The sequence below is a fragment of the Melospiza georgiana genome, chromosome 2, assembly GCF_028018845.1.
Source record: "Melospiza georgiana isolate bMelGeo1 chromosome 2, bMelGeo1.pri, whole genome shotgun sequence".
Taxonomy (NCBI): Eukaryota; Metazoa; Chordata; class Aves; order Passeriformes; family Passerellidae; genus Melospiza; species Melospiza georgiana.
This window is the reverse complement of record NC_080431.1, coordinates 27,106,941-27,133,011: the sequence shown is the minus strand read 5'-3', so window position 1 is coordinate 27,133,011 and position 26,071 is coordinate 27,106,941. Positions and strand designations below refer to the sequence as shown.

The 26,071-nt window shown below is 39.2% G+C and overlaps 1 protein-coding gene across 6 annotated transcripts; it reads right to left on the bottom strand.

Annotated features, from left to right (window-relative positions):
- Positions 1–4,485: 4,485 nt before the first annotated feature.
- Positions 4,486–26,046, bottom strand: GYG2 (glycogenin 2). 6 transcript variants are annotated; one of them, XM_058045473.1, is made up of 10 exons: positions 25,901–25,977; positions 25,156–25,327; positions 19,364–19,505; positions 17,481–17,655; positions 15,684–15,846; positions 15,048–15,174; positions 13,937–14,159; positions 11,567–11,707; positions 9,709–9,819; positions 4,486–7,953 (listed from the first exon to the last, which is right to left on the bottom strand). In XM_058045473.1, the coding sequence occupies exons 2-10, from the start codon at positions 25,160–25,162 to the stop codon at positions 7,792–7,794; spliced, it is 1,251 nt and encodes a 416-aa protein (XP_057901456.1). In that variant the 5' UTR covers positions 25,163–25,327; positions 25,901–25,977; the 3' UTR covers positions 4,486–7,791. The 6 variants fall into 6 exon arrangements, with proteins under 6 accessions (XP_057901456.1, XP_057901455.1, XP_057901458.1 ...); XM_058045472.1 differs by lacking the exon at positions 25,156–25,327 and having other exon boundaries at positions 25,901–26,046; XM_058045475.1 differs by lacking the exon at positions 25,156–25,327 and having other exon boundaries at positions 15,684–15,744; positions 25,901–26,046.
- Between the last annotated feature and the right edge of the window lie 25 nt (positions 26,047–26,071).

Here is a 26,071-nt window from a genome sequence, read left to right as displayed (position 1 = left end):
ACTTCTGTATACAGGTCATCTTCCCCAAGCCAAAGAAGTGTCAGCACTCTGTACAGTCATTAGGGGAAAGGAGGGTATTAAAATACCTAATCCTCTCTTGCTGCCCTTAGGTTAAATAAATTCATCTCTCAAGATATAATCCTAACCATGCTCTTGCAGCGATTTTGTGTCAAATGAGATTTTCAAATGGAGGTTCCTGTATTTTTTCCTCCCCCCAAAAAGTAGACTGTGGGCAAGAGACTCAGATTCAAACTTCAAAGTCTTCCTGAACGCTCTATATTCAGCTCCTGCTATACAGGTAATGGTCACCCAGGCTTTAAATAGTTTCAAGGAATGGTAAGAGCTGCAGAGCAGGTACTGCAGATGACATGTTTCCTTAAAGCTTGCTGTCTTAAGGCACCACACCTGTGCAGCTCTGTTAAGGACCAAGCTTGCCTGTGTGTAATTTTCTGTTTTAGAAACAGAAGAGACAAGAAGGCCCATAGCAAGTCTCTCTCTCAGCTCTTGAGCTGCCCCAGCAGATCCCTTTCACCAGATTTGGGACAAAAGAGGATGCATGTCTGGATTATACACCTGTGCAGTGTTTCAGGGAACCTCCTGACTGACACCTTAGTGTGCTAGTTTGTGGTGGGGTGAGTCACTGCTGTTTAAACAGCATAGGTTGTGACCATGATGCAACACCAAATGCAAGTCTCTAAATAGCTGACCAGGCAGTTCTCCAGGTTATTTGCCATTTCACCTTTTCTCTAAAAGGTCAACAAGAAAGTTATGTGGAAAACATTCCACATAAATCATAGAGCACGCATGAAAATGAACTGATTGGATGCCTCAATGTCACACTTAATAGAAGCATCCAAAACAATGCTTGTTCTCACTTCCTGACAGTGTTTAAATTTGCACCAGCATTGCTACACACTTGTCAGTTTTGACACTTCTCTGTGGCTGACAGGGACTGAAACCAGAGCAGCTGCATTTCACTGGATTCATGCAGTGAGAAAAGAGCATAAAAGACCACATGTTTTAAAGCCAGTTTGGCTGATTCAGAGATGGAGGACAAATCCTACTACTCAGTGGGGAACAAAGCCAAAAGCTCTCAAGCCAGCCAGCTCAGTAACATCTACATTATCATTCATACAAGGATAAGTCTTTTCTCAGGTCGCTTCACTGGCTTCCCCACTCACCCACTCCAATCATTAGGTTAAATATCAGGAAAAAGTTTTTCATACATAAGTTGGTTGAGCACTGGAACAGGTTCCCCACGCAAGTGGTCACAGCACAAAGCCTGTGAATTCAAACAGCATTGGAACAATGCTCTCGGGCCCATGGTGTGACTCTGGGGATGTCCTGCACAGGGCCAGTGATCATGCTGGGTCCTTTCCAGCTCAGCATGTTCTATGGCTTACACACAAGAACATGCCCAGTCCCACACTAGGCCATGATGAGAGCACTTACCAGAAGGTGGGATGGTGATCATGCACCCACTCAGCATGCAAGCATAGACCCAAACTGCAGGAGGCCAGACTAGGCAGGCCAGTACATCAGCAAGACCCAGAACTCAACCTCTAAACACACTGTGAAAAAAATCACCCTGTATAAATTTCAACATTAAACATTGGTCTAACTCCTCTTTCCTCTGCAAATTAAATTTGCTGAACTGCTGTATAGAGTCAGATGCTAAGGAGTCACGTAGATACCCATGTTGCCTTTCTGACATCCAAACAGATAATTTTATCTCAGCTGGCATCGTGGAAAACCAGAGGCACTTTCAGGCAGGAGGAGGAGAAATTAGGGCTGGCAGCATAGAGAACCAGCTTTTGTCAACTGTTAGGAGACCTCAGCCAGGCACAAGGAAAAGTGCTTTTCCCACACAGAGAGGGAGAGGGCAGACAATGCACACAGAGGATCTGCAGGCAAGAAGGAGAGCAAAGCAACAGGAAATTCCTGAATTGGAAGCATGTCAGTTCAAAAAACAGAGGACAGGAGAGAAAACTATTTTCACCCCTAAGTTCCTTTCAGTGTCTAAAGCTAAATGTATCTTCAAATGTACAAATTTTGAGGGGACAGTGGTAAGCAGGAAAAGGAAGTTAATTATTTAATGTGTTTCATGCAGATCCTAGCCATGGATTGGTTGCAAATCTTTCTGTCTGTATACACTTTAAAAAGGACATGTAAGCTCTGCAGAAGCTGTTCTTCTGATCTTCTGGCAAATGTATATTGCCCATAAAGCAGATGAACCCAACATCACACTCAAGCTGTCCTCATGAGCCCTTTCACATAAAATGCACTTACAGGCACAAATTCTGTCACAAAACCTTCTTGAATAAGACTGGAAGGAAGAAATTCTTAATTCAGTTCCATAGGTTTCCCTGGAAAATCATCTATAATGATATTTTTCAAAATCTATCAATATAAGAATAAACCCTAAATTGTATGTTTTCTCCCTTTGTAGCAAGGCACAAGGACTACATAAAATGGCCTGTTAGGAAAACCTGAAACCACTGGCCAATCTCCAAGCCATACAAGAATGTGCCTACACATGGTTTAATATAGACACCATAGAGAGGGAAGTATTACTCTGTAACAAATGAAGTTTGTTTTACTGAAAGAGCTGTGGTTGTACTGTGTAAATGTTTGACATTCATGTTGTATGAAGCTGACTTCCACTTTACTCCTTTGATCATTATTAAATGACATTTGGAATTGTTGCATTAGACTGACTCAACAGAGTAATTGTCAAGTCTCACAGGAGTGAGACAATAAGCTTCTCAGAAGCCTCACTTCACCATGTTTAAATATTAGACACATTGCTTTGCTCCCTGCTGGGACTCAAGGGAGTGCCAGCACACAGATCACAAGATCCCATCTTCTAAGGATGCAAAATGGTTGTGTAACAAATAAACTGAGAAAAGCAATTTGAGCTCAAAATTTATCCAGCTTGAAATTCCCTCTGAGTATATTTGAGAGGCATTTACATAAATGACCAAGGAGTAACAAAAAACCTTTCGCTCATTACAGATTTTAGGTTAATATACACAAATAAAGGCATATATACATAGTGTTGAACTCAATACGACCCTGGAAGATTTTTGTAGGATATTTTGATTGTAATGTTACATCTAATCAACTCCACTAAAAAGACTCAGATTTATTCAAAACCTTGTTTCTCACTTAATTACCCTACTACTGCATTACTAAGATTTTTTGAATGCCAGAATAGAAATGGCAACTCTCCATGTTGAGATAAATGGGATTACTAGAGGATCCAAACAACCTTGGCTTCTGCTCTGCCATTTCTCTAAAAGCTGTAAGTAAAAGGTTTGGAAACAGAAAGAATTTATGGAGGTTTGGAAAGAAAATAAAAGCCTCTAAACTAAACAAAACAAAACAGGTACCCATCCATGACATGCAATTAATTCTGTTCCAAGTACTTAATCCTGTGAGAAGGCTCTGAAAATCTTATTGCTCTAAAATAAATAAATTATCTAGTTTATGTATTTGTCATTGTTCAGAATGATACACAGTGCCATAAAACTGAACAAACACTTTTCCAAGGCAGTTAAATGTTATGCCGCTCTGAAAAGTATTAAAATAATCACAACTAAGAGACTGGCTGTCTTGGAATTTTAGGGGTTTTATACCTCCAGTTTGCTGAAGTTGAAAGGCTTCTCACAACAGAGTAAAATTCAAGAAAAAAAATCTTGCAACTGTATTTCTTTCCCCTTTATTAATATAATTCTCAGTTTTCTAGCAGTTATTATCTATAAGTTTAAGTCAATTATTATCACTGTATTTTTTTTTAGTTACCTTTACTATAATTATGGTATAATGTTATTACAAAATGAAAGTTTATACAAGAATGCAAAATATAACTTGAGTGTCACAGCTTTTAATTTTTAGCACAAAATAAACTATTTATGAGCCACCCATCTTAGGATGAACAGAATTTTAGCGAAAGATTTTGCAAGCAATATGCTGAAAATGCAGACTACTTCAGTGAGCAGTCTTAACTGACATGTATTTTTGGAGGCTATTTAAAAATTTACTACCATGCATTTAATCTCATCTATTGGGTTGATAAAAAACCAACCAAACAAACAAAATAACCCCAAACCAACAAAAGTTCATACCACAGAAATAAAATCTCAAAACAATAAAAAGAAAACTGGGGGGAACTGGAATGTGAGATTTGAATTAATGAGATATGAATTAAGAAAACATGTCCATTTAATGTTATGTTCAAAGTCATAGGAATCAAAACAGTTTAGATTAGGAAAGCAACAGAATCAGATCCATTAAGAAATAAATAGACATACTGTAGACTTACTGGTGAGAACCAAGCTGTTTATAGGAGCACACAAAAGTCCCAAGCACCTGTTACTAACCCAGCCTCCCATTCATGGATAGAAAAATCAAGGTGAACAAAACAAACAAACAAAACAAAATCAAGGTGAACAAAACAAACCAAACAAAACAAAGCAATTTTTGAGTACCAGCTTTAAAAAAACATTTCTGTGAGCTGACTGATATAGAGGGACAAAGAAAACTTATTTCCCAAGAACAACCCAGATGGAAATGTCCTCACAAAACGCTAGACAGTAAATAAAATGATATTTCAAGAACACCAATCTCCTTTTCCTGTAGGCTAGGAAAGTTCATTAACCTACATGTCTAAATTTTCAAGAATTTTCCTTGTGGCAAACCTTCACTATCTCCTTCTTATACATGAAGAGCACCCAATAGAATTGTTGTATGGCAAATAAAAGCTGTGAATACCTACAGGCACATGACAGAAAAATTAGCATGTTTTGTTTTAAACACAAGTTGTCCTCTCTAAACACAAAGTCTACCCCACAACTCTATGTCATAGTCTAGCCTTGTTAAAAGATGAATAGTGCCACCAAAAAATCTACACATCTTAACTTTCTTTACCCTAAAAATACTTGAGGCTGTACCACACTTTAATGTGGGGAAAAAAATCCAGGTGAAGCTTGGTAGGTTTTTATTTCTCAAGACACATTTTGACTTAGCAAAGCTCAGCACTGTGGTTCATGGGCTCATGCAGCCCATAACACCCCTCAGACCCAGGAGCTCAGAACTGATGGTCATAAAAGCCCAGAATGCTCCTTGAAGCACAGCACTGGATTCACATACAAAATTCTCACTTTTCACACCCTGGTGGCAAGAGTTGTGTGCTAGAAGCCACTGCAACACTACATTACCAGTAACTAGTTAAATTTTTCATGTGTGAAGACAGGACAAAAAAATTAGGGCAGGGCTCTTAACAGCCATACTTCTCCATGAAATACAATAAACCAACTACTGTTTGGTAATACAAGAGATCCTAAACATTATAATTATGTATGTCTGTAGAAATAATTATTACTCGCAACTTCTAATTCTGCTCAGCAGATAATGCTAATGTCTCGAAAGCAATTCAATAAAATTAAAAAATAAATTAAAGTAAATAGTTATTCACAAGTAATATTCCCTGGCATCATGTAAACAACCTGTAGCTCTTCATTGTTTGTTAAGGACACGACTTCATATGTCTTCTCCATTTTTTTATTTCCATTACATTATTGTACTACAATTCTTTGCAAAACACTGTATAAGCCACACAGAGTACCATTGTACGTATTAACAGTTTGAAATGTACTCAATGACACATTTGACTAAATTCATATGCTTGTTTTTAAAACCTTTAAGTTACTAATTTCACATCAGTATTTTTTCTTCCAGGATCTAATCAATGTACCAAGTAAGATCTAGTAGTTAATATAAAATGTGCAGCTGCATGAAGCATGAGTTCACATTGCTGGCCACAGCTTTACCTAGTCTTCAAAAGCTGTTAGGAGTATATTAGCAGCAATGTTCATAAAACAGAGGACTTTCTCAGAAGTGCATAAGGATGACTAAGAAACAGGGATAACCAAATGCCACGAGAGTAAGGGCACACTGCAGCTGCTGCACTGGGCCACAGCACCAAGAGGTAGAACACACCTACCTGTGTTAAAGTGTAAGGGTCACCTACCCAGGAACACAGGATAGACAGGGTGCCAGGGTCAGGCAGAGGGAGACCTGTTCTCAATTTCTCTGCTGCCCCTAAACACCTAACTGGACCTAGAAGCTTGTGTTCAACAGACACACCAGTGGGATTCCTCATTTAAGAGTTTAAGGATAAATGAGAACTAGATAAAATCAGAAATATCATAAAAAGTGAAAGCAAATTCACTAATGTGAATATTAGGAAGTAATTCTAACATACTCAAAGATTTTTTTCTTCTTTTAAGGGACCTTTTGACTCTTTCATTCCTTTCCTGATTTGTGCATTTATTCCTTGCCCTACTCTCTCATCGTTTTTGATGGGAGGAAAAAGAAATAAAATTTTCTTTGTCCTTCCTATCTTGCTATCTGTTTTTCCTGCTAGCATCTATGCATAATGGTACATCATTGCTTTTAGACAGAACTCCCAAGAAATTTCATTAGGTATCTCTCTGCCAAAATTTGTGATGTATTTAGATCAAAACTTCTCAAGTCCTGAAACATCACTGCAGAACTCTTATTCCAATATTGAACGAAGTCACAAACAACTGTCAAATCTATACTAGCATAAATGTCAAGACTCTTTAAAAGTTTTTTTTCTTTTTTAAAAAAAGTATTTTACTTCTTTTTTAAAGTAAACTGACTGAGATAAGTCAAACTTAAGTACACAAATGCACAAAACACTCTCCCGTAAGTGTCCTTAATATAATGCAGTCTCATCAGTAGATTTTTTTTCTGGAATTTTGAATTCAGAGATTTATTAGTTCCCACACACAGCTATTGTTAAAAGATCTTCAAAGGGCCTGTTTACTAAAATGAGTGCCAATTTTGTTTTCAGTTGCACTCAAATTGCCTGCAGTAAGGGGCAACAATGCTAAGCCAAAGACAGCCTTTATCAGCTGCAGTTTGAAGTACTGTAAACAAATTTATAAAAAGCACCAGAAGGTTTACAGAACACAGTCAGTGTTTCTTCTTCTGACCACACAATTCAGAATATGCAACTAAAGCTTACAATATTTAAAAAAGCATCAGTATCCTATGGCAACACTATAAAAGGTTAACATACATTATCAATCTGTCTAAAGAGTTTTAAACCATGCTTCCTCACACTAGTTATGGACCTGAGCAGCTGCCTATAACTGGGTAGAGCATCCACTAGTGATCTCAGATGAAGTCTGAAGTTCCTCTGATCCTAAATGTGTTTAAATTAAAAAGTTTTGTTCCAGATTCCGATGAGGTCAGGATTTCATCACTTCTTTCTCATATTGAAATCTACATCACGGTTACCCTTGAAGGTGTTAATTTGGTTTCAAGAATAAGTTCTTTTTATTTAAATACTTTATAGCAACTTCTGAATGTACTTTGGGAATAATCTCAGTTTGGGAGAAATTCAATTTCCAAAACAGTCTCAACTTCCAACATGTTTCCTACACATGAATGTTTCTGCAGATGGGGTGCATCGGGGAAGAGTGATAAATACATGAGAGTTTATACTCAGAAGGTACCGTTCATTATTCTTTAGAAGGCACTGTGTAAGAACAATGAAGATGACACACACGGAACAATAAAGTCGAGGCACATTTATCAGTTAAAAACCAAGATTCTGCATCTGTTAAGGTCCCCCAAAAATGTATGAGGATCCATAATCACCTCTAACTGGTGTCACCTAAACTGGTTAAGACAGCCAAGTATTCAAGAATTGCATTTATAAAGAAATCTATCATGATGGGCATAACAGTACACCCTGTCTTAGTGTAAAAATGCATCCAACTTCTTTTTGATATGTTCAAAAGCATCTTTCCCCATATAGTCCATGCGCCCTTCCTCCCATTTCCTCCGTTCATCTTCTGGAGTTGGTTTTGCTGGTTTGAAGTGAATAGACAGCTCTGAAGCAAAATGTGCAACCTCATTCTGTGGAGAGAAGAAGAGTAGGAAAACTGTCATTTGATTTTTCTTATTTCAATACTGTGATGCTAAACCTTAAATGGTAAACTTCTGCACTGTAGACTCCCAGTTAAAACAATGAAATAAACAATATTCAAATGTTCACTCCTGTTTTGATAATGTGACCTCATTTTCCTATGGTTTTACTACTTTCCATGGCATCTTTGAACATACAAAACATTTATTTTACTGATCTTAACTCAGATCTTGGCATACTCAACAACAATACAATGAAAATATTACAAATACTGCCTGGTTAGAGTAGAATATCTGCTACAAGGAAGAATTTATCATTTATCTGTTCAAATCTTGTCTCCAACAAGCTGTGAACATACATTTGTGAACATACATTGTGAACATACATTTCTAGAATTTTTGGTAATTAGTTTTGTTTGAAATCCAATGAGATCAATATTTAGCAGATGTGAGACACATTGTTTAATAAATTAATTCAAAATATGGACACTATTCATTATACCAACAGCTAGTTCATTTTGAATGATACTCCAAAATTATAAATGCTGATTCAAAGTGAAGTCATCATAGGTGCACAAATGTGAGCCACATTATTAGTGATAATTTCTACCATGTAAAAGCAAAACTGCGTCTCCAGTTGACCAATGCCAGCAAAAAATGGAACATCCCCACAATTATAACCTGTAATAAAGATAAAATACAACAAGGACTAATCAAGGCAGCCTCTAAAACCTTCTTTCACTAGTACTCAAAGAGGCTCATAGGAAAACAACCCATCTCATGTTGTAAACAAAACTGAAATCAACAAGAATGGCTTTCTAGTGAAGTCTTCACAAATTCAAAGTAAAAATGTTTCAGAATAGAATTTAATGGGCAGGAATCAATGTCTTAAACTGCCTAAATGCCCTGGAATATCCATTACATCTGCCAGTTTGGGGCAGATAAGGAATAGGACTTGTGGAAGACAAGGTCAGGTATTTCATACAACCAACATGCAGTAAGATGTCAAGATTTCTTTATCATTGGCAAGTTTTATCAACATCTTTGGAAGCCATTAACAAGATGACCAGAATCATAATGTTTTTAGAAATTAAGAATTTTAACTAGGGCCCAAACAACTCTGGCTGCACAGGAGCTACAGTTTTGTTTCTCAGTCTTTAAGTATTTCACTACAGTGCATCACAATCATACAAAACCCCTCATTAGGAAAATGGCTGTGTGGTGAACCTTACAAATCCTTGACACCCTGTCAACCCCATCCACACCAAGTCTGCCTCTGTTCTCACACTGCCCACATGTACAAGTGTCCATAAATGCAGTGCAAGACCACAAAGGAAAGCGTGGTCACTCAGGCTCCTGCACATTCCTTTTCCACTTGCTTGGAAACATCACTTCAGCAGGTAAAAAAAACCCACAACAAAACAAAATATAACAGAACTAACAAAAACAAAATACCCCAACAGCTTTGCTTGTGTTAGTATTGGAGAACTAAAATTAACACCATGCACTGATTATTCGGGGATTAGCACAGGAAAATACATATTTAAAACCCCAAAGTTTTGAAAAGACAACTAGAAAGGGATCACAACACAGTATTAGAAAAAATTAAGGAATTACATGGCTAAAAGATTAAGGCATTCATTTGCACATTGCATTATAATTAGTTGAGCTTTCCTAAAATTATGTTGGCAGCAAAGATGCACATGCAGTTATCTATAGATGTTGAATGCACAAAGCTACATGTACCATTTCTGAGGTTTCCTGAAGTGCAGGTTGCAATGCAGGTTGTTCTGAAGGTCTGTCAGGCTCAGAGGGATGGACGTTAGAATCTCTTGGTTTGACTTCATGGACAGTTTGCTAAAATACAGCCACTGAGGTTTTATTAGGGGAATATTTTCTCACAATTGCCTTTTCATGAGAATTCATAAAATACAGTGCAATCACTTTCAGTCTTGGGGGAGGGTAAAGCAATGCATGGGAGGAAAGCAAGGAAGCACATTATCAACAAGGAGAAAATTCATGTCACCCAGTTTTAGTATCAAAAATGGCATTGAATCAAAGCTCCTACTACAATCCATCTAGGATAAGTACCTCCAGAGGGCAGCTCATCTCATCCTAAAATAGGTTCAAAATGGCTGTCATTTTCAGTGAGTACACATACAGCCTGGGAAACAAGCTTACCATTCATGATTCCGACCATTCAAGAGGCCAAATTTCAACAAGAAAAATCTCATTTCAGGATTATAGCTTGCTCTCACATAAGCTTTTTATATGTATGAAATAAGAACAGAACAAAGTATTTCAAAACAGAGGTAAAATAGATTGCCCAAAAAATACTGTCCCAAATATTTGCTTTTGACAGATAGCAAAACATAAGGGACAGATCCCATTCTTAAGTCTTTTCCCTCAAAACAATTCCACGAGGATACTGAAGCTGGGCAACAAAAAGTGGAATGATGGTATTCCTAAGTAAGAAAGGAACCAAGCTATTACTTTCCAATTAATATGGTCTTCTGATAAGCCAATCCTACTAATCAAAATACTAATAGAAATTTAAATTTTAATGAATCTGCTTTAGATAAAAATTATGATTTTTTACCCTAAATAAACATCTTGATAATGTGTCCCTATTTAGTTTGAGCCTTTCCAATGAAGTCAGATGCATAAGGCACACAAGAAAATACATCCTTTGCAAATAAATTATTCTTAAGTTATGGAATTGTGAGGTTTGCAATTTTCCTTCAGCTCCTTCACACCAAGAGGGGAAAGGGAAGAAGGGGAGGAAGAGGGCAAATGGGAAAGGAAAATTACAGTTTTACTTTATGGAGTAACTACAGGCTAAAGAAATAAAGGGAAGAACATCTTGAAAGTTGTCTTCATCATTCTAGAGTGTAATTCACAAATTACAATGCAGATGACATTAGAACACTAATTTCATTTTCTCCCAATGGTACCATGGGGTAATGTGGTTTATCACGCAATATGTAGTGACTTACACCTGCAGAGATTGTGCTATTATGTCCAACTTAATTCCTGAATAAAATAAGGAGATTCAGTGCAACAGAAACACAAATAAAAGAAAAGTGACAAAAGAAGCACTTTAGAAGACTGCAATATTCATTACTGGATTTTTTCAAGGCTCTCCTTGTTGCTCAAGTCACAGAAATTTGAGGAACAGTTTTCTGAGTCAACACTTGTGGGAAAAAGCTTTCTACAGAGGAATGATAGAAAGGATTGTAGCTTTAAATATATTAATTCACAAAAGTATTAATATTCAAAATATTGCTTTGGTAGCAGAATTTTTTATATTACATTTGATTAAGTACTTAACAATTAAGTACTTAACAGTACTTAACTTAACTTGAATAAATAACCTCTTCCTAAAATGCAAAGCAAACTCTTTCAACTTCCAGACACATAATACATGCATAACTAAAGTTTAAAGAAAATACATAGGCTTAAGATTATTTTTATTGCTAGTGAGAAAATTCAATGGCTACAGCCAAATTGAAGACATGATCTTGCAAATCAGAAAGAATCTCCTTTTAGTATATAATTAGACTTTGTTTCTGCATATAATAATAATAATAAACAACGCACTCACAGCTTTGAAGGCGAGTTCCTCGGGTGAGCATGCTGTGGGATTTACTTCACTTGTCTGCTCTGGGAGCTCAGGCTTTTGTAGAGAACTGTCCACATAAGGACTGACCTTCTTCAGGGTAACTTCCACTCCATTGAAAGAGTGCTAATGAAAACAAGAACATCTCACCACTGAAATACAACTTTTCAGGACGGGAATAACTTATTTACAGCAGTTGCACTTCCTTAGAGGACTCTCATCATTAAAGCAATAACATAATAAAAGCAAAAAAAGTATATGTTCCTAGATTCAGAGCATGCTGCAGTTTAGTTTTGTTTTTTCACTCATGAGTACACCAGCATCATGAGGTAAATCTAACAGGTATTTCCACCTTCATTTACTATAGTTGAAATATTTCTTTAATACACAGTGCCTTAAAAATGAAAGCATGCTAAAGTATAAGATCAAAAACTACCCACTCCTTTCTCTGCTTTCCAATTTGTCATGAGGTTAATAAGCCAAAGTATTCTCTGGGGCTTTGATGGTAAATATTCAACTGATCTTAAGGGGATTATGCAATTAGTTCAATTATGTTAATAATTTAATATTATAAGGCATTAAGAAAATATTTACATATGCATAAATGGGATCTAATTTGTAATGTCTGGATACAAAATTAAAAATTGTACTTCTACACATTTTTTTATGCTACTGGTTTCTAAGAAATCATCTATTTATAAACAGATTTTTTTTTATTCTATTCATGAAAAGCACACTGCTTCATATCCTTTGGAAAAAAAAACCCATAAAGAGATCAATAAATGTTTGACATGGAAGTACTGTACATAACATCTTAAATGCAATTAACACTGCTTTTGCAAACCTCATTTATTTGTTATGACCTCATGAAACAAGTTAAAATGTAGTACTGAAAAGGTAAATTTTATTACAGTTCAAGACCTAGTTATAAGGTCTATATCAATCTAGCTACAAGAAAAACAAAAGTCTGTTTGTTTCATGGTTATCTCTTCTCTGGCTAATTTGTACCATATTCTGCACGTACATTACCATAAAAACTCTATCAATTAAGAAGATGGCTGCAGGATATCTTGGGAAAGCAGATAATACAAGAAATCCATCTTAAACTGCCACTTTTGTCACTTCTACCAACCAACAGATAGTAAGTTTTCCCACACATTTTGGCATTACACAGCAAGGTTTTGGTAGCAGGGTGATTCCAGGAATAGCTTCTGTAAGAAGCTGCTAGAAGCTTCCCCCAAACCCGATGGAGCCAATGCCAGCTGGCTCCAAAACGGACCTGTCACTGGCCAAGGCCAAGCCCATCAGTGATGGTGGTGGCACCTTTGGGATAAAATTTAAGAAGGAGGAAAACCCTCCTTCTTAAAGTGAGGAGGAAGGAGTTTCCTTGCAACTGGACAACTGCAGGCAGAGGAGTGAGAATATGTGTGAGCTACAACCCTGCATGCACAAGAGTCACCAAAGAACTAAAGGGAGGAGGTGCTCCAGATGCCAGAGCAGAGATAACCCTGCATCCCATGGCGCATCACGGTGTCCTTCTGTAGCCCATGGAGGCCCCTGGTGGAACACAGGGGCTCCCCATGATGGACTCCACACCACAGCCAGGTGGATGTGTGAAGGAGGCTGTGGCCCCATGGAAAGCCTGGGATGGAGCAGGCTCCTGGCAGCAACACTGGACCTATGAAGAGAGGAGCCTGCAGTGGAGCAGGTTTGCTGGCAGGACTTGTGACTCCATGGGGGACCCACACTGGGGCAGGAGTCCCTGAGGGACTGCATCCCACAGCTCATAGGAAGGACTCAGGTTGGAAAAATCCATGGAGAACTGTGTCCCCTGGGAGGGACTCCACACCTGGAGCAGGGAAGGAGTGTGAGGAATCCAATCCCTGAGCAGGAAGGAGCAGCAGAGACAACATGACCACAGAGAAAACTGACCACAGTCCTCACCTCCCATCCCTGTGTGCCATTGGTGTGGGGGAGTCAGAGAAAAGAGGGAGTAAAGCTGAATCCAGGAAGAAGTGAGGGATGGCAGTAGCTGCTCCAAATTTGGGGTTATTTCTCGTTACTCTACTCTGATTTGATTGGTAATAAATTTAATTAATTTCCTGAAGTTCAGCCTGTTTCACCTTGGATGGTACCTGGTGAGAGATTTCTCCCTGTCCTTATCCAGACCCATGAGCCTTTTCTTAGATTTTCTCTTCCCTGTCCATCTTAGGAGCAGAGTGATAGAGTGGCTTTGGTGGGCACTTGGAATACAGCCAGACTCAGCCCACCACATTATATAATTTCTTCCTCTACCAATTTTCAGAATTTTTGGTTTTGATTCCAACATATTCCCACTAACTCCTCATCAGTTACCTTGCATTCCTCAGATTCTGATTCTTCCATCTTTTGAAGTTTTTCCAACAAAGGCAATATACTGGCACTGTATATATTCCACCAGAGGGCAAGAAATGACAGCTGATGAGAAGATCCAGATGTGGTGCCATCCTGCATAACTCTCTTTGTTTGAAGGTTGTATTTGTAATTCCAGGGCTTTGTTGCTCCCAAGAAGTGAACAACTTTGGCATCTCTACCAAAACTGTAGAGATCAAACATAGAGGTCTATACATAAAATATTTCTTAGCTTATATAAACTCCTAGAAGAAACATGCTTACTCGCTCTTGCAAAATTTAGCATTTTGCAAGAGCAACACATTTGAGATTATATTTATTAATATTTTGTTTCTATCTTCCTGGTTTAATTCACCTTGTTTCACATACAGAAAACAAAAAGTTACGTTGCCATTTGCTTCCAGCTGCTAATTCTAGTGGAAAAGTTCATGAAGGAAACTGACAGTCTCATGCAGTACTATTTCCAGTCCTCTTTCAGGCTCTATTCACAAAAAAAATACATACCACTTGAAATATTTAATCACCAAAACTTGGTATTACTGATCCCATATTAAAAATTACTAATAAATGCACTGGCCTAAGTTCATCTTCCAATAAGAGTGTATTGTGCAACTAGAATGGAAATTCATGACACCCTAAATCCAACTTGCCTTTTACCAGATAAGATTCTCAACTGCATTGTCTGGAATCATATAATTAGTAGCACAAATTTCATTTCATAGAAGGAATGTCTCAAAAAGTTTAAGCAATGCCAATTGTTTCTCTAAGAAATTACTTGAGAACAAAGGAACAAGCTTAAAAGTAAACCTGCCAGAACCTAATGCCAAAGTAATTCCATTTTGTCAAAAATGAAAGAAGCTTCTTTGAAAGAACATAAAAGACAGTGCAGCCAACTCTGGGACTCTCCCTGTGTCCAGACATTCCCATTAAATTTAAGCTTCCATTGCATGGTTTCTACATAAGATCATTTGTGATACTGTAATTTATAATTAACAGAATATGCCACTATTAGTCTCTCTTACAAAAGGATGTTGTTTAACAAACTACAGAGGTTTACAGAAGTGTTATTACTTACTGATTGAAAGCAGGAACATAGGTGTATACAGAGCTGCTGCTCAGGTTATAGAGGAAAGGCAAGTGTTTGCCAATATCTCCTGTTGCCCAGTTGCTGAAGAAGCTGTTCAACAAGCCTTGATCACCTCCTAAAGAATACACAAAACAGTATTACCATAACATGTGTACACTCGAATTTGTATCAAAATTTGGATGGGAGTGAGATTGGAGCCTGAGATTGGTGTGTTCATGGGACTACAACTTGGACTTGATAATATGGCCATTTGAGCATGTACAAGTGAATAACACCTGATTCATTCCAATGCAGCCTCAGTGTAAACGAAGTCCTATTGTACTACAAGAAGGAAGGAGTAGTGTTTGGTCTCCCTCAGAGCAAAAGACTGAAGATCAGGTGTGTTTCTCTCTCCTAAGCCAGACAGCAAAATTAACCTAGCAAGACTCAGACACAATGTCCCTTCACTGCCCTTTTCTGAGGAGCACAGTCCAGAGCTAGTCAGCAGGTCTTAAATACAGTCTAAGAGGCAAAGTTCTGCACCTTGAATTCTTACATAGAACCCAGAGAACTCCTCCCTTCCTCCATTCTGCCTGATAGCATGGAAACTGTCTAGCATTTAATTCCTTATGCCTTGCCCCTTACCATCAAAGCTGCCGTGCTCAGCAGCAAACTGGAGCAGCAGGTTGTAAGTCTTCAGGGAGGGCTGGAACACAAACACACCACTATTGAAGCAGTCAGGCCAGCCAGAATCAGGAGCTGCAGAAAACTCTTCTCGATCAAACAACTCATCAACATTGCAAAGTACCTTATGGAGAGCAGGAAAAGAGAAAAGGATGCTAGAGTAAATGTTTGTATAGAGCAAGAATTGCCATATTAGTACCAATGGAGTAAATTGATAATTTGGCTTAGTACATGGCTTGCAGAGCATAAAATCAGTGCCATTGAAAAATATGCTAGAGGTCAGAACCTCTCTTTTTGATATAATAAGGCAACATTAATTGTGATTCTCCATGGTTTCTCTGATAAAATGAAAAGCCTATGAAATTATTTCATGAGGCTTGGGAGACCATCCAAGGTCCCTTTAAATATTATACACATATAAATAAAACACACAATTTCCTTCTTTCTTAACTCACCTTTCCGTAGTCAATTATTTTTAATAACTACAACAGAACTGAATGAAAATTTGGAATCTAATTACTTTTAGTAAGCAATAGACTAAGGGTAATAGAAAAACTGCCTCTTGCTGCCAGTTTTCTGATGTAACATAAGATCAGATATTTGCTTTTCTGTTTTCTTTTCAGCTTCAAAAGGAAGTGAGAAAATCAATCAGGTTAAAGCAGAGATAAAGTTTGTGGAAAGACAGCTGTGCAGTCATTGAAAGTCAGGACGCCCACCTTTCATAGCCACTGTGAAAAACAGGAGAATTTTTTTTACAAATAAAATTAATTTAATTTTTTAAAAAGACAAATTTTGCCTTCCTCCTTTAGCATTAATGTAAAGCAAGAAATCATAAGTCTTCCTCGTCAAGAAGAATAACTTAATTTGTTTTCTAATTCAAATACAATCTTATTAAATTAAAATGCATCCCAGTCTTTCAGAGTGAGCCATGAAAGCACAAGGGAAGGCTGACATGATTGTCCTCACCAAAATTATCTCTATACATCTAAAAACTTAAAAAAAAAAAGGAACATCAGGAATTTCTTTTTTTTTTTTTTCTATTTTAAAACCATCCTGCCTTCCTGACAGAATAATTCAAAAAAAAAAGTATGTGAGTGTTGCAAGGCTTGCAGGGGTTCCTCAGGGTGAGAGAGATAGACGAGAATCTTGACTCCATGATCAGAAGGCTGGATTTATTATTTTATGATATAAGTTACATCAAGACTATACTAAAATGAATAGAGAGAAAAGTTCAGAAGCTGCTAAGCTAAGAATAGAATAGGAATGAATAAACAAGGGAGCTCTCTGTGAATCTGTCCCAGAGAGTTTGGCCCCTGATTGGCCCTTAATTGTAAACATGGAACATGGGCCAATCACAGGTGCACCTGTTGCATTCCACAGCAGCAGATAACCATTGTTTACATTCTCTTTCTGGGCCTCAGCTTCCCAGAAGAAGGAAAAATCCTAAAGAAAGGATTTTTCACAAAAGATGTCTGTGACATGTGAGAGAGATCTATTTAAAACTTCTGTCAGGAGACGCAGTACATAGAGTTTGTGATCTCCTTTGAGGACAGTCCTGAGGCTGCTCTCCAAACTCAATTTATTTTTATGCAGCCAGCACAACTCTGAGAATTGCTAAAATGTGCCAGGATGGAGCTCCTGCGACCTTGTGACCGCCAGCAAATCTGGTCACTTCAGAGGCCTGAAGGCTGCCTGGCAAGGAAGCATCCCACAGACAGAGACAGACACAAATGTTTCCATGGCTCCCTCTCCACTCACCAAAGTGTCTGCATCCATGAAGACACATTTGCTGTAATGAGTAAGAGTCCAACAATGAAGCTTAGTGAAGGTTACACCCAGTTCTGGCCTCTGCATCAGAGCCAAATGGACTGAGTCAGCGCTGTCAAGCACACCCACCTCGATCACCTCATCAAATACACTGCTGAGGACTGACCTGCCAGAGAGCAGTGGAGAGAAAGAAAGGGATTTAGACAAGTTCATCAGAGTTCACTCCAGGCGTGACAACAGTGACACACAGCATGACATTAATTATGACAATGACCAAAGCTAGATTGATTGCTTATATAAGAAGTCAGAAGTGAAAAGTCTGGACACAGCCTGCTGAAGAGGTAGCTATCAGGCCATAAAATACTGTCTTCTCCACTGTGGGGGCCAGCACATCTCAAAAGTGAGAGCTGCTGTTTGAAGGAAAAAACAATCCTCATTCTACTCACTTATCTCTTATGGAAACACCAACAGAAATTAAAGCAGCTTTCATCCTGCACAACTGATTCCAAAGAACAGCACCATACCGTGTTCCCTCTGCATTTTACAGGATGAGACATGCCAGCACTCTCATTTGTACCTACTGTGCACAAGTAAACACTGCTTCAAAACTGCACCTTTTATAAGGTGTACTTGCTCACCACATATAGTTCCTCACTACTATGCTACTATGTAGCATCTCAAATGAGACTTTAAGCTAAACATTTTATTTTTCTATGCATATATTTTATGGGAATTCTATTGGTAACACCAAAGTAGGTAATTTTCCTTCAAGGAGAAAGAAAAAAAGTATTTAAAACACAGCTAATTTTCTTACACTATGCTATTATAATCAAAGTCTTCAATGTCTCACAAACACAGAAAAAGAAAACCTGTTCTGTTCAAAATCTAGGTTTCAGGATCATTAGCTTTCGCCTGATTTATCTTCAAGGAACAGGAACTAACTGGCAAAGAACTAAATGAAGAGATTATTAGAAGTTTATTTCAGTGATCTGCTTTCTTCTTCTTTTTTTTTTTTATGTTATCCTTGATTTAAAATACATAATATAAATTCCTTTCTTCCTACTCAATGGACGTGAAAAGAATTACAGATTTAGTATCCACCCATGCATCACATGGATACAGTATTCCCTTAGGAAGGTTACAGCGCTCTGATAATGTCCATACTTCAAAAGTCTGTAAAAATAGATTTTTGTGCATCCAGTCATAGCAAAAACGTGCAAATATATTTCTTGAGCCAGATGCATTACAAACACATTCAAACAGACTACAGATAACAGGAGCTTTCACACTTCCTAAGATATAGCAGAACTAAGAGTTTAAGTTGCTATAGTATGACACATCTTTTAAGAAGTGTCACAGTCCTCCAAATAACAGGGCTTGAGTTCTGACTTAAGATTTCTGTAAAGGCTATTCTGAGGTGCCTGTAGAATCACAACACAAATTACAAAGTGATTTATACAAAAAAGCAAAAAGAAATTAATTTCTTATCATGATTTTAAGAACATTAGTCATGTTAAACTGAGCCCTTAGGTTTATGGAGAGTTCTGATGCCACAGGTGGTTATGTATCTCATCCTAAGAGAGAAAAAATTGGGAGAAAAGTAACAGTAGTGCAAGAAACTAAAACTTTAGTTCCAAATTTTCAGCTTCTCAATTATAATACAAATTCAAGCCACAAGCTCTACTTCTGCAAGTGAATTCTTAGTAGGCTAAGGAGCTTATAATGGAATTTATTTGAGACTCCTCTAAGAAATCACTAGCCAAGAGGGAAGTTCTAGGCATAATGCTGTGAAATCCACAGAAACCTATTAAAACCTTTCATGCTGTTTCTTATTCTTCCACTATTTAAATCTCCAAATGCTCATTAGTACTTACCTCATCCCACTGGAAACCTCTGGAGTAATTAGAACTGCCAATTTTCTGGATGTCCTATGATTCCTCAGTGACTGTCCAAGAACGAGAGCACCTTGACAGTACACATCATCAGTAGCAAGGGTCACAAAGGCTTGATCTGTTACTGCAAAAAAGTATTCAGAAGAGTCACTTTACAACTTTAGGGTAAGCCCTTTTAGCTTGCTCCCTCCTCTTCCAGATAAACAACAGTATGTGGCTTTTAACAACTACATTGGGATTATAAAAACTATTCCTGTGATGAGACTCCCCCCAGAAGTCTCAATTGAATAGAAAACCCAGTGAATGTGAGGGCAGAATGTATGTTTCTGATTTTTATTATTTTTGTTTGCCTCATTTACACAATAGCAGGTATAAAATTTTTGCACTAGCTTTAAACAGATAATTCCCTAGGTCTTATTGCCGAAACACAATGTCAATCAAAAAAGGTGATCTGTAAAAATTTAGATTTTATATTTAACAAACATAGTATAATACAACCAATAAGGAAAATGTTCTTGCTTATACAGTGCCTACAGCTAAGGAAAAGAACAAGATGCTGAGAATTAGCCAGAAATGTTCTTTCCATAATGCCACTGAATCAACCCAACATTATTTTTGCTCTGCCTTCTTTGTGCTGGGGTACCTGGTGCTGGCTGAACAAGTGCGAGAAATTCTTACCAAGATCAGTACATCTCCCAGAAGCTGAGAATCCCTACCTCAGGTAACTCCAGGAAATTTAGAAGGCTTCCTTATTGTCAGGAAATATATGAGGAAACAAGTTACAATAAAAAAAGAAAGCAACCTACGCTCCTGCATAGCAGGAGAAAATGGATTTTGTAAAGACACCATTCCTATAGCAGGATCATAAGGGGCTGCTTCTTCAGCTCTGCCCTGTGATATGACCACCACTGTCAGAGCTCTTCTGGGGAGGACCTATACCTCAGCAAGGTGAACAGCCTCCTTGCAGCAGAAGGATGATACACTCTAGGCTGCAAAACTGACCAGAACAAGATGAGCAGGTCACACACATGAAGGGAATTCCACTGAGCTCGACTGAAACTTCAATAAACACTTGTGTTGAAATACTTGTTTAGAACCACCATCATCTTAAGGGACAGGCAATTGCATTAAATAAATTAAAACAACCAAACAATACCAACATAAACAACCTGTCATACAGTTTCCAGGGCCTGTGAGAAACACCAGGAAAGAATCTCACAGAGCTAGATGCAGAGAACTCAACAAATGACCTCATGGCTGCCTCAGCCAGAGGCTGACAAAATGAGTGAGTTCTAGCCCCTAACCATCATCAAGGTATGCAGTAAAGTATGGCTGATGCCCACAATAAGCTAAAAGATATTAAGCATTTTTATTTTTCACATCCTCCAAATCCAGAATGAAACACAGGCCCACTGGTGTGCTGCCTTCCCCCCTGACTTTTTGCCCCTTTTTCACTCATCTCCAGCCAGCCAGCTTGATCTCAAGGACAATTCTTTACATTCACTGACATTGCCACACATCCCTGCACCTCAGGAGAATCCTAGTAAGTGACAGACTTGGCTAAAAAACCCCAAATCATCAACTTAAAATAGTTTGCATAGCCCACAGCTGAGCAAACTCCAGTAACATTTCCAATTACAATTTCCAGACAAAGCAAATGAAGAATTGAACCTTCAAATGTCCCATTATAATAACAGCTCAAGCAAGTTACAGGTGTTCCAGAAATCAGTGAATAAGGAGTTGCTTTAAAACAACAGATGTGAAGTAAACTGCTCCTACTGCAGTTTCCCAGAGGGTTAAAGGAATAAATATAAGCATCCCTAAAAACCAATGTAAACCAGAAAACTACTGAAGGCTAATTCAGCAAGAAAATTACTCAGAAAAGATGCAAAAGATCAGGAAAGCAAAGCAGTTCTATGTTAGGCAACAAGCATCTTCAGCCAAAGAAAGGTAATAAAACAACTACTGAGAGGAATGTGGGAGTTAGGTTAATATGAAAAAAACAAATTGTGAAATGAGTGGGAGTTCCTATCTTAAAATACTATTTTAAAAAACAACCACAAAACTGAACACAATCTTCACATAGCTTTTGCAAACTCTTTTGGCTACAGAAGCTGAATCTTTACTTAAATAATACATAGAAAAATACACAAACTACTCATTAAATGGTTCAGCAAATTGGTATGAAAAATTACCACGTCCTCCAAATGCTTTTGTGCCCTGTACCCCTGTGGTCATAACCCCAAGGAAGCAAACTGCCAAACAACTGCTGCTTCTAAGAAACTCTTCTGATACCTCACAAAGAACAGAAGCTATTTGAGAATCAGATGTGAGATACCTGTTACAGCCTTCTAAATACAGTGAACCATCATAGAGATAATTGAATAGATAATCAAACTATTGACTGAAAATATTTAACATTAAAATATTTCTTGTGCTAAGAGAGAAGCAAATCCTAATAATTTTAAAATCATACAGAGGCATCACTAATTCATTAAGGATCCTTTGAGGGTTAAAAATAAAAATATTTTATCACTACCTTTCATCTAACCCTTGCTTTCAAGAAAGGAGTGTTATTTGTCTTGCCTTGTTTATAAAATTCTTTGGAATATAGCCTAATAAATAAATATTTTATTTTTATAACTCAAGTAAGGGTCAGGTTTTCATACATGTTTGGAAGTAAATGGTTTTCCTGAAAGTTTCCATTTAGCTGACACATTAAATCTAGTACATACAGAGTTTCACTCACTGACTTTAAAAGACCAAATCTTCTTTAAGTTTGAAAGCCAGAGGTGCAGATATTTAAATTCATTGCAACTGTTTTTTGGTTTGGTGTTTTTTTCAGTTTTGGGGGTTTTTTTCTTTTTTTGAATTGTCAAGGAGACCATAAAGCCTAACTTTAATTCTTTGTGCTGAATGACAACACTTTTTTTATGGACAGCACCTACTGATTAGGGTATTAAGTTTTCAAGCAAATTGTTTTCAAGTTGAGGACCCTTATGGCTAATACAATACCACTGGCTATAAGTGAGCTATGAGAAAAGAAAGTGTATTTTTAGAGTCCTATTAAAATCCTGTCATATGAATTTATAAATCTGCTCATTTCTCTTGTCTGGATTACCACAAAGCACATGATGATGCAAATTAAGAAATCATTATCATCAGTAGTGGCTCTTCAGTTTTACTACCTAAGAATACTTTCTGAGAACAAAACAAGGATCTTCAAGGAATTGACTTGCTGAGTTATCCTAGAACCAGCTGTGCAGCTACACAAAAGAGACAGCAAACTGATCACTACAGTCGGGGTGATCTCAGGTGGAACTTGTAACAGCTTTTTTAGCCAAGATCACTGACTTTTTACGCTACTTACTCACAGAAGTAGTACCTCTGACACTGCCAGAGGCAAAATTCCTTGACAGGTGTGGAAAATAATTCTAGGGCACCTAAAAGCTTTATTTAGAATACCAACAGAGCAAGCAGACAGGGTGGTGCTCACTTTCATGTTCAAAGAGAAAAAGAGGATTAAAAAACACCAGATACCCCTTTTGAGACTCAGGAGTGACTGATAATAGCAAGCTCTGAGTGACCCAAGTTCCAACTTCAAGACAAGTTTAAGTAGGGTAGGGAGGTTTTTTTTTTTCATAATCCATTAGACATAGCTTTTAAATAATAGTTTTCTATTTCTTCTGATAGACAGGGGAAGCATAAATTTAGTCCAGCTGTAACTCCTAACGTAACAATTCAAATTTGCCAAGCTGCCCACTGCAAAATGGCAACAGGAGACCAGACACTCCTATGTTATGATTTTTCTGTAAGAACATTCTAAGTTACACACTGTCATTTTATGCATAAAAATAAGAGCAGATAAATCAACAGCTAAAAGCTTCCAACAGGCTGGCTATGTCCCCAGTGCCTCCTGCCATTCACACTCACCAACACAGCACAACTGCTTCCCTAAATTCCTCCCTGATGCCATCTGTTGCTCTCTTGTCAGCTCCCCCCTCCTACTCCAGAGACAATCTGCAGGATGAGCAGGCTGCAGCCTCCACCTGCACCCACTGAGCCACAGCACCTCTCTGAGACCCCAGGCGACAGTGACACAGCTCCAAATCACAGCACAGTTCCTGACTCCAATTCTGTTACTCCCTCTCCTGCACAAGGACCCTGTGGATCTTCCCCCAGAAGTACCCATGAAGGTGTGTTAGACTGCCAAAAAAGAGAACACAAGCTGTAGGCATCTCACTCCTCTGGCCTGGCACAGCCATGTCCTGGAACAGAAATCTCTGCTCCTCCTGACACCCACAATCTTATAAGCCATCAAGAAGTATTTTGTTATAAGTAGATAACATGAACAATAGTGTCAGACAATAACCTGAGTCAGAGCCCTATCAAAAATTATTATGCAAGTTTCCAGCAGAGAGGCAGCTCTTGCCCTAGCACACAAATGACAGCTGGCAGTTTTAATTTCCATGCTTTCTTAGATCTAATAGTTGAAACATTGATGTTACTAATGAATACAAACAACAAACACTTTACAAAAACCTTTTTATAACAAAATTTAATGATATTCAATGGTATAAAATAATTCTCTTGGCCTAATGAAGTTCTGCCTCATCCAAAAACAGATTCAGTCTTATCTTTTATTAAAACAGTGCTGAATTTTAGTAGGCAGGATTACTGCTCTTGTGTGGGAAGAGCACTTGATTCCAGGGTTTTGTAGCTTTTATTATGTGTCTTTCAGCTGAAAACTGTTGCATTCTGCTTCAAGACTCTGCAGTATTGTTATTCAACAGATGGTAAATGATCCTCATGAAAACTCAAATACAACAATATCATAAGATGCAAACAAGTACAACACATAACACCCAAAACTAGTCCCAAAATAGTAATATACCAGTTTAAAAATTAGTAATAATTGGTAATAATTATTAGAAATAATTGCTTAAGCAATCCAGAGGTAGCACAAGGAAGTTTATGGTACATATCAAGTTAGATGTTTCCAGTCTTTCCACACCTTCCTGTCAACCAAAAGAAAAAAAAATAAAATAAAATAAAAGAAAAACCAAAAAACCCCCAAAAAACTGAAACAAACAAAAAACAAACAACAAAAAACCTCAACCAAACAAAATCACAGTGCTCTAATCCTTTAATTTGCAGATTTCTGCATTTTCCCAGCGTTGAAGTGCTACATACTTTGAATGAATTCAAAATTGGCATCATTCAGTCCACATGACTGACACCCTTCAAATGGCACAAGAAACCAAGATTTGTGAGAGCTACTGCTCTCAAAACTGAGAAAAAAGGAAAAAAGTTGATTATGTTCAGGAACCAGAGCAGCACCTGCACTTAACCCCTGTGATTACCCTAAAAGCAGCAGCACCTCATGGCTTTAAGGATAACTGACTCAGACCAATACTGCTGCTATGTAGAAGGGACATGAGAAAGGTTTGGACTGAGACAGCCAGCCCCAGCCTGTCACCCTGGGGATCCACCAGGAAAGCACACACAGACCTAAGCAGGCCAAGCTGTACATACAAGCAGAATACATAAATGAGCTCACCTATTTCACCCCATCACCCAGACAGTTTAAAACCCTCCTCTGGAGCTGCTCATTACAGCACAGCACTCTGCTGATAAGAAAGCAGCAGGGACCCTCTCCCGCACCGGGATGTGAGAAGGGCAAAGCCCCGGGGGGCTCCAGGCTGCGCTCCCGATCGTTCCCGATCGCTGCTCGGGGGGAGCCGGGCGGGGCTCTGCGGGCCGGGGGTACTCACCGGACATGCTGGGCAGGCGGGGGCCGGCCGGGCAGGGCAGGGCAGGGCTCGGTCCGCGGCGCCCACCGCTCCTGCCGCCTCACCTGCGGGCGGGGGGGCCGCTAAACCGCACAATGGGATTAGCCTCCTTCTGCTGGAGGCACCGGCAGGTGAATTACATTCGCAGGGACTCCTGCGCAGCGGCAGAGAAAAGGCATTAGCGGCGGAGAGCACGGCGGGGGGGTTGGCACGACCCACCCCGCCCCCGCTGCGCCCCGGGCGCCGGCTTTGCTGTGAGGGGGGCCCGCTCCCTGCCCCTCAGCGCTCCGCTCCCGGGCGGGCACGGCCCGGAGCTCGACCCGGCGGCTCTCCCTGGACAGGCACACCCCAGAGGCCAGCCCGACACGGGCACAGCCGGAGCTCGGCCCGGCACTGCAGCCCGACACGGGCACAGCCCGGCCGGAGCTCGGCCCGGCACCTCTCCCTGGACAGGCACAGCCCAGATGTCAGCCCGACACGGGCCCCGCTCCGGGAGTGGCTCTCCCGCTCCATTGGCCGCCGCGCGATGGGAGAGATCCCACCCCGGGATGGGAGAGACCCTCGTTCCCCTTCCTCCTGTTCCCTCCCGTCCCTGCCCCGATGTCCCGGGTGTCCCCCGGGTCTCAGGCGCTGCGACAGAGCCTCCCTGTCAAGCACACACTTCCCGAGAGGAAGGGACACAGGCCGGGGAGACTCCGCCGCGCAGCGCCCAGAGGAAAACACCAACCTCTATGAAGGAGCGTGGAAAAGGGTCTCAGAGCATGAGTAGGGTGATTCCAGCGCGGCATGTGGTCACACACATACCCGGGATTCACCGCGAATGAAGGGGGTCTGCCCCTAAGTCCCTGGGGCCATCGTATCCCCTACAGAATCGGTCTGATCATTTGTCACCCAGATA

Bases quoted from the DNA above. Each gene is read 5' to 3' on its own strand.
- GYG2 (XM_058045472.1), bottom strand. From the start codon at position 25,961: ATGCCGCGCTGGAATCACCCTACTCATGCTCTGAGACCCTTTTCCACG. The intron at 17,656-19,363 runs GTAAGTACTAAT...GCTCTCTGGCAG, and splicing joins GAGGTTTCCAGTGGGATGAG to GTCAGTCCTCAGCAGTGTAT. The intron at 9,820-11,566 runs GTGAGTGCGTTG...GCTGTATTTTAG, and splicing joins AGGAACTCGCCTTCAAAGCT to CAAACTGTCCATGAAGTCAA.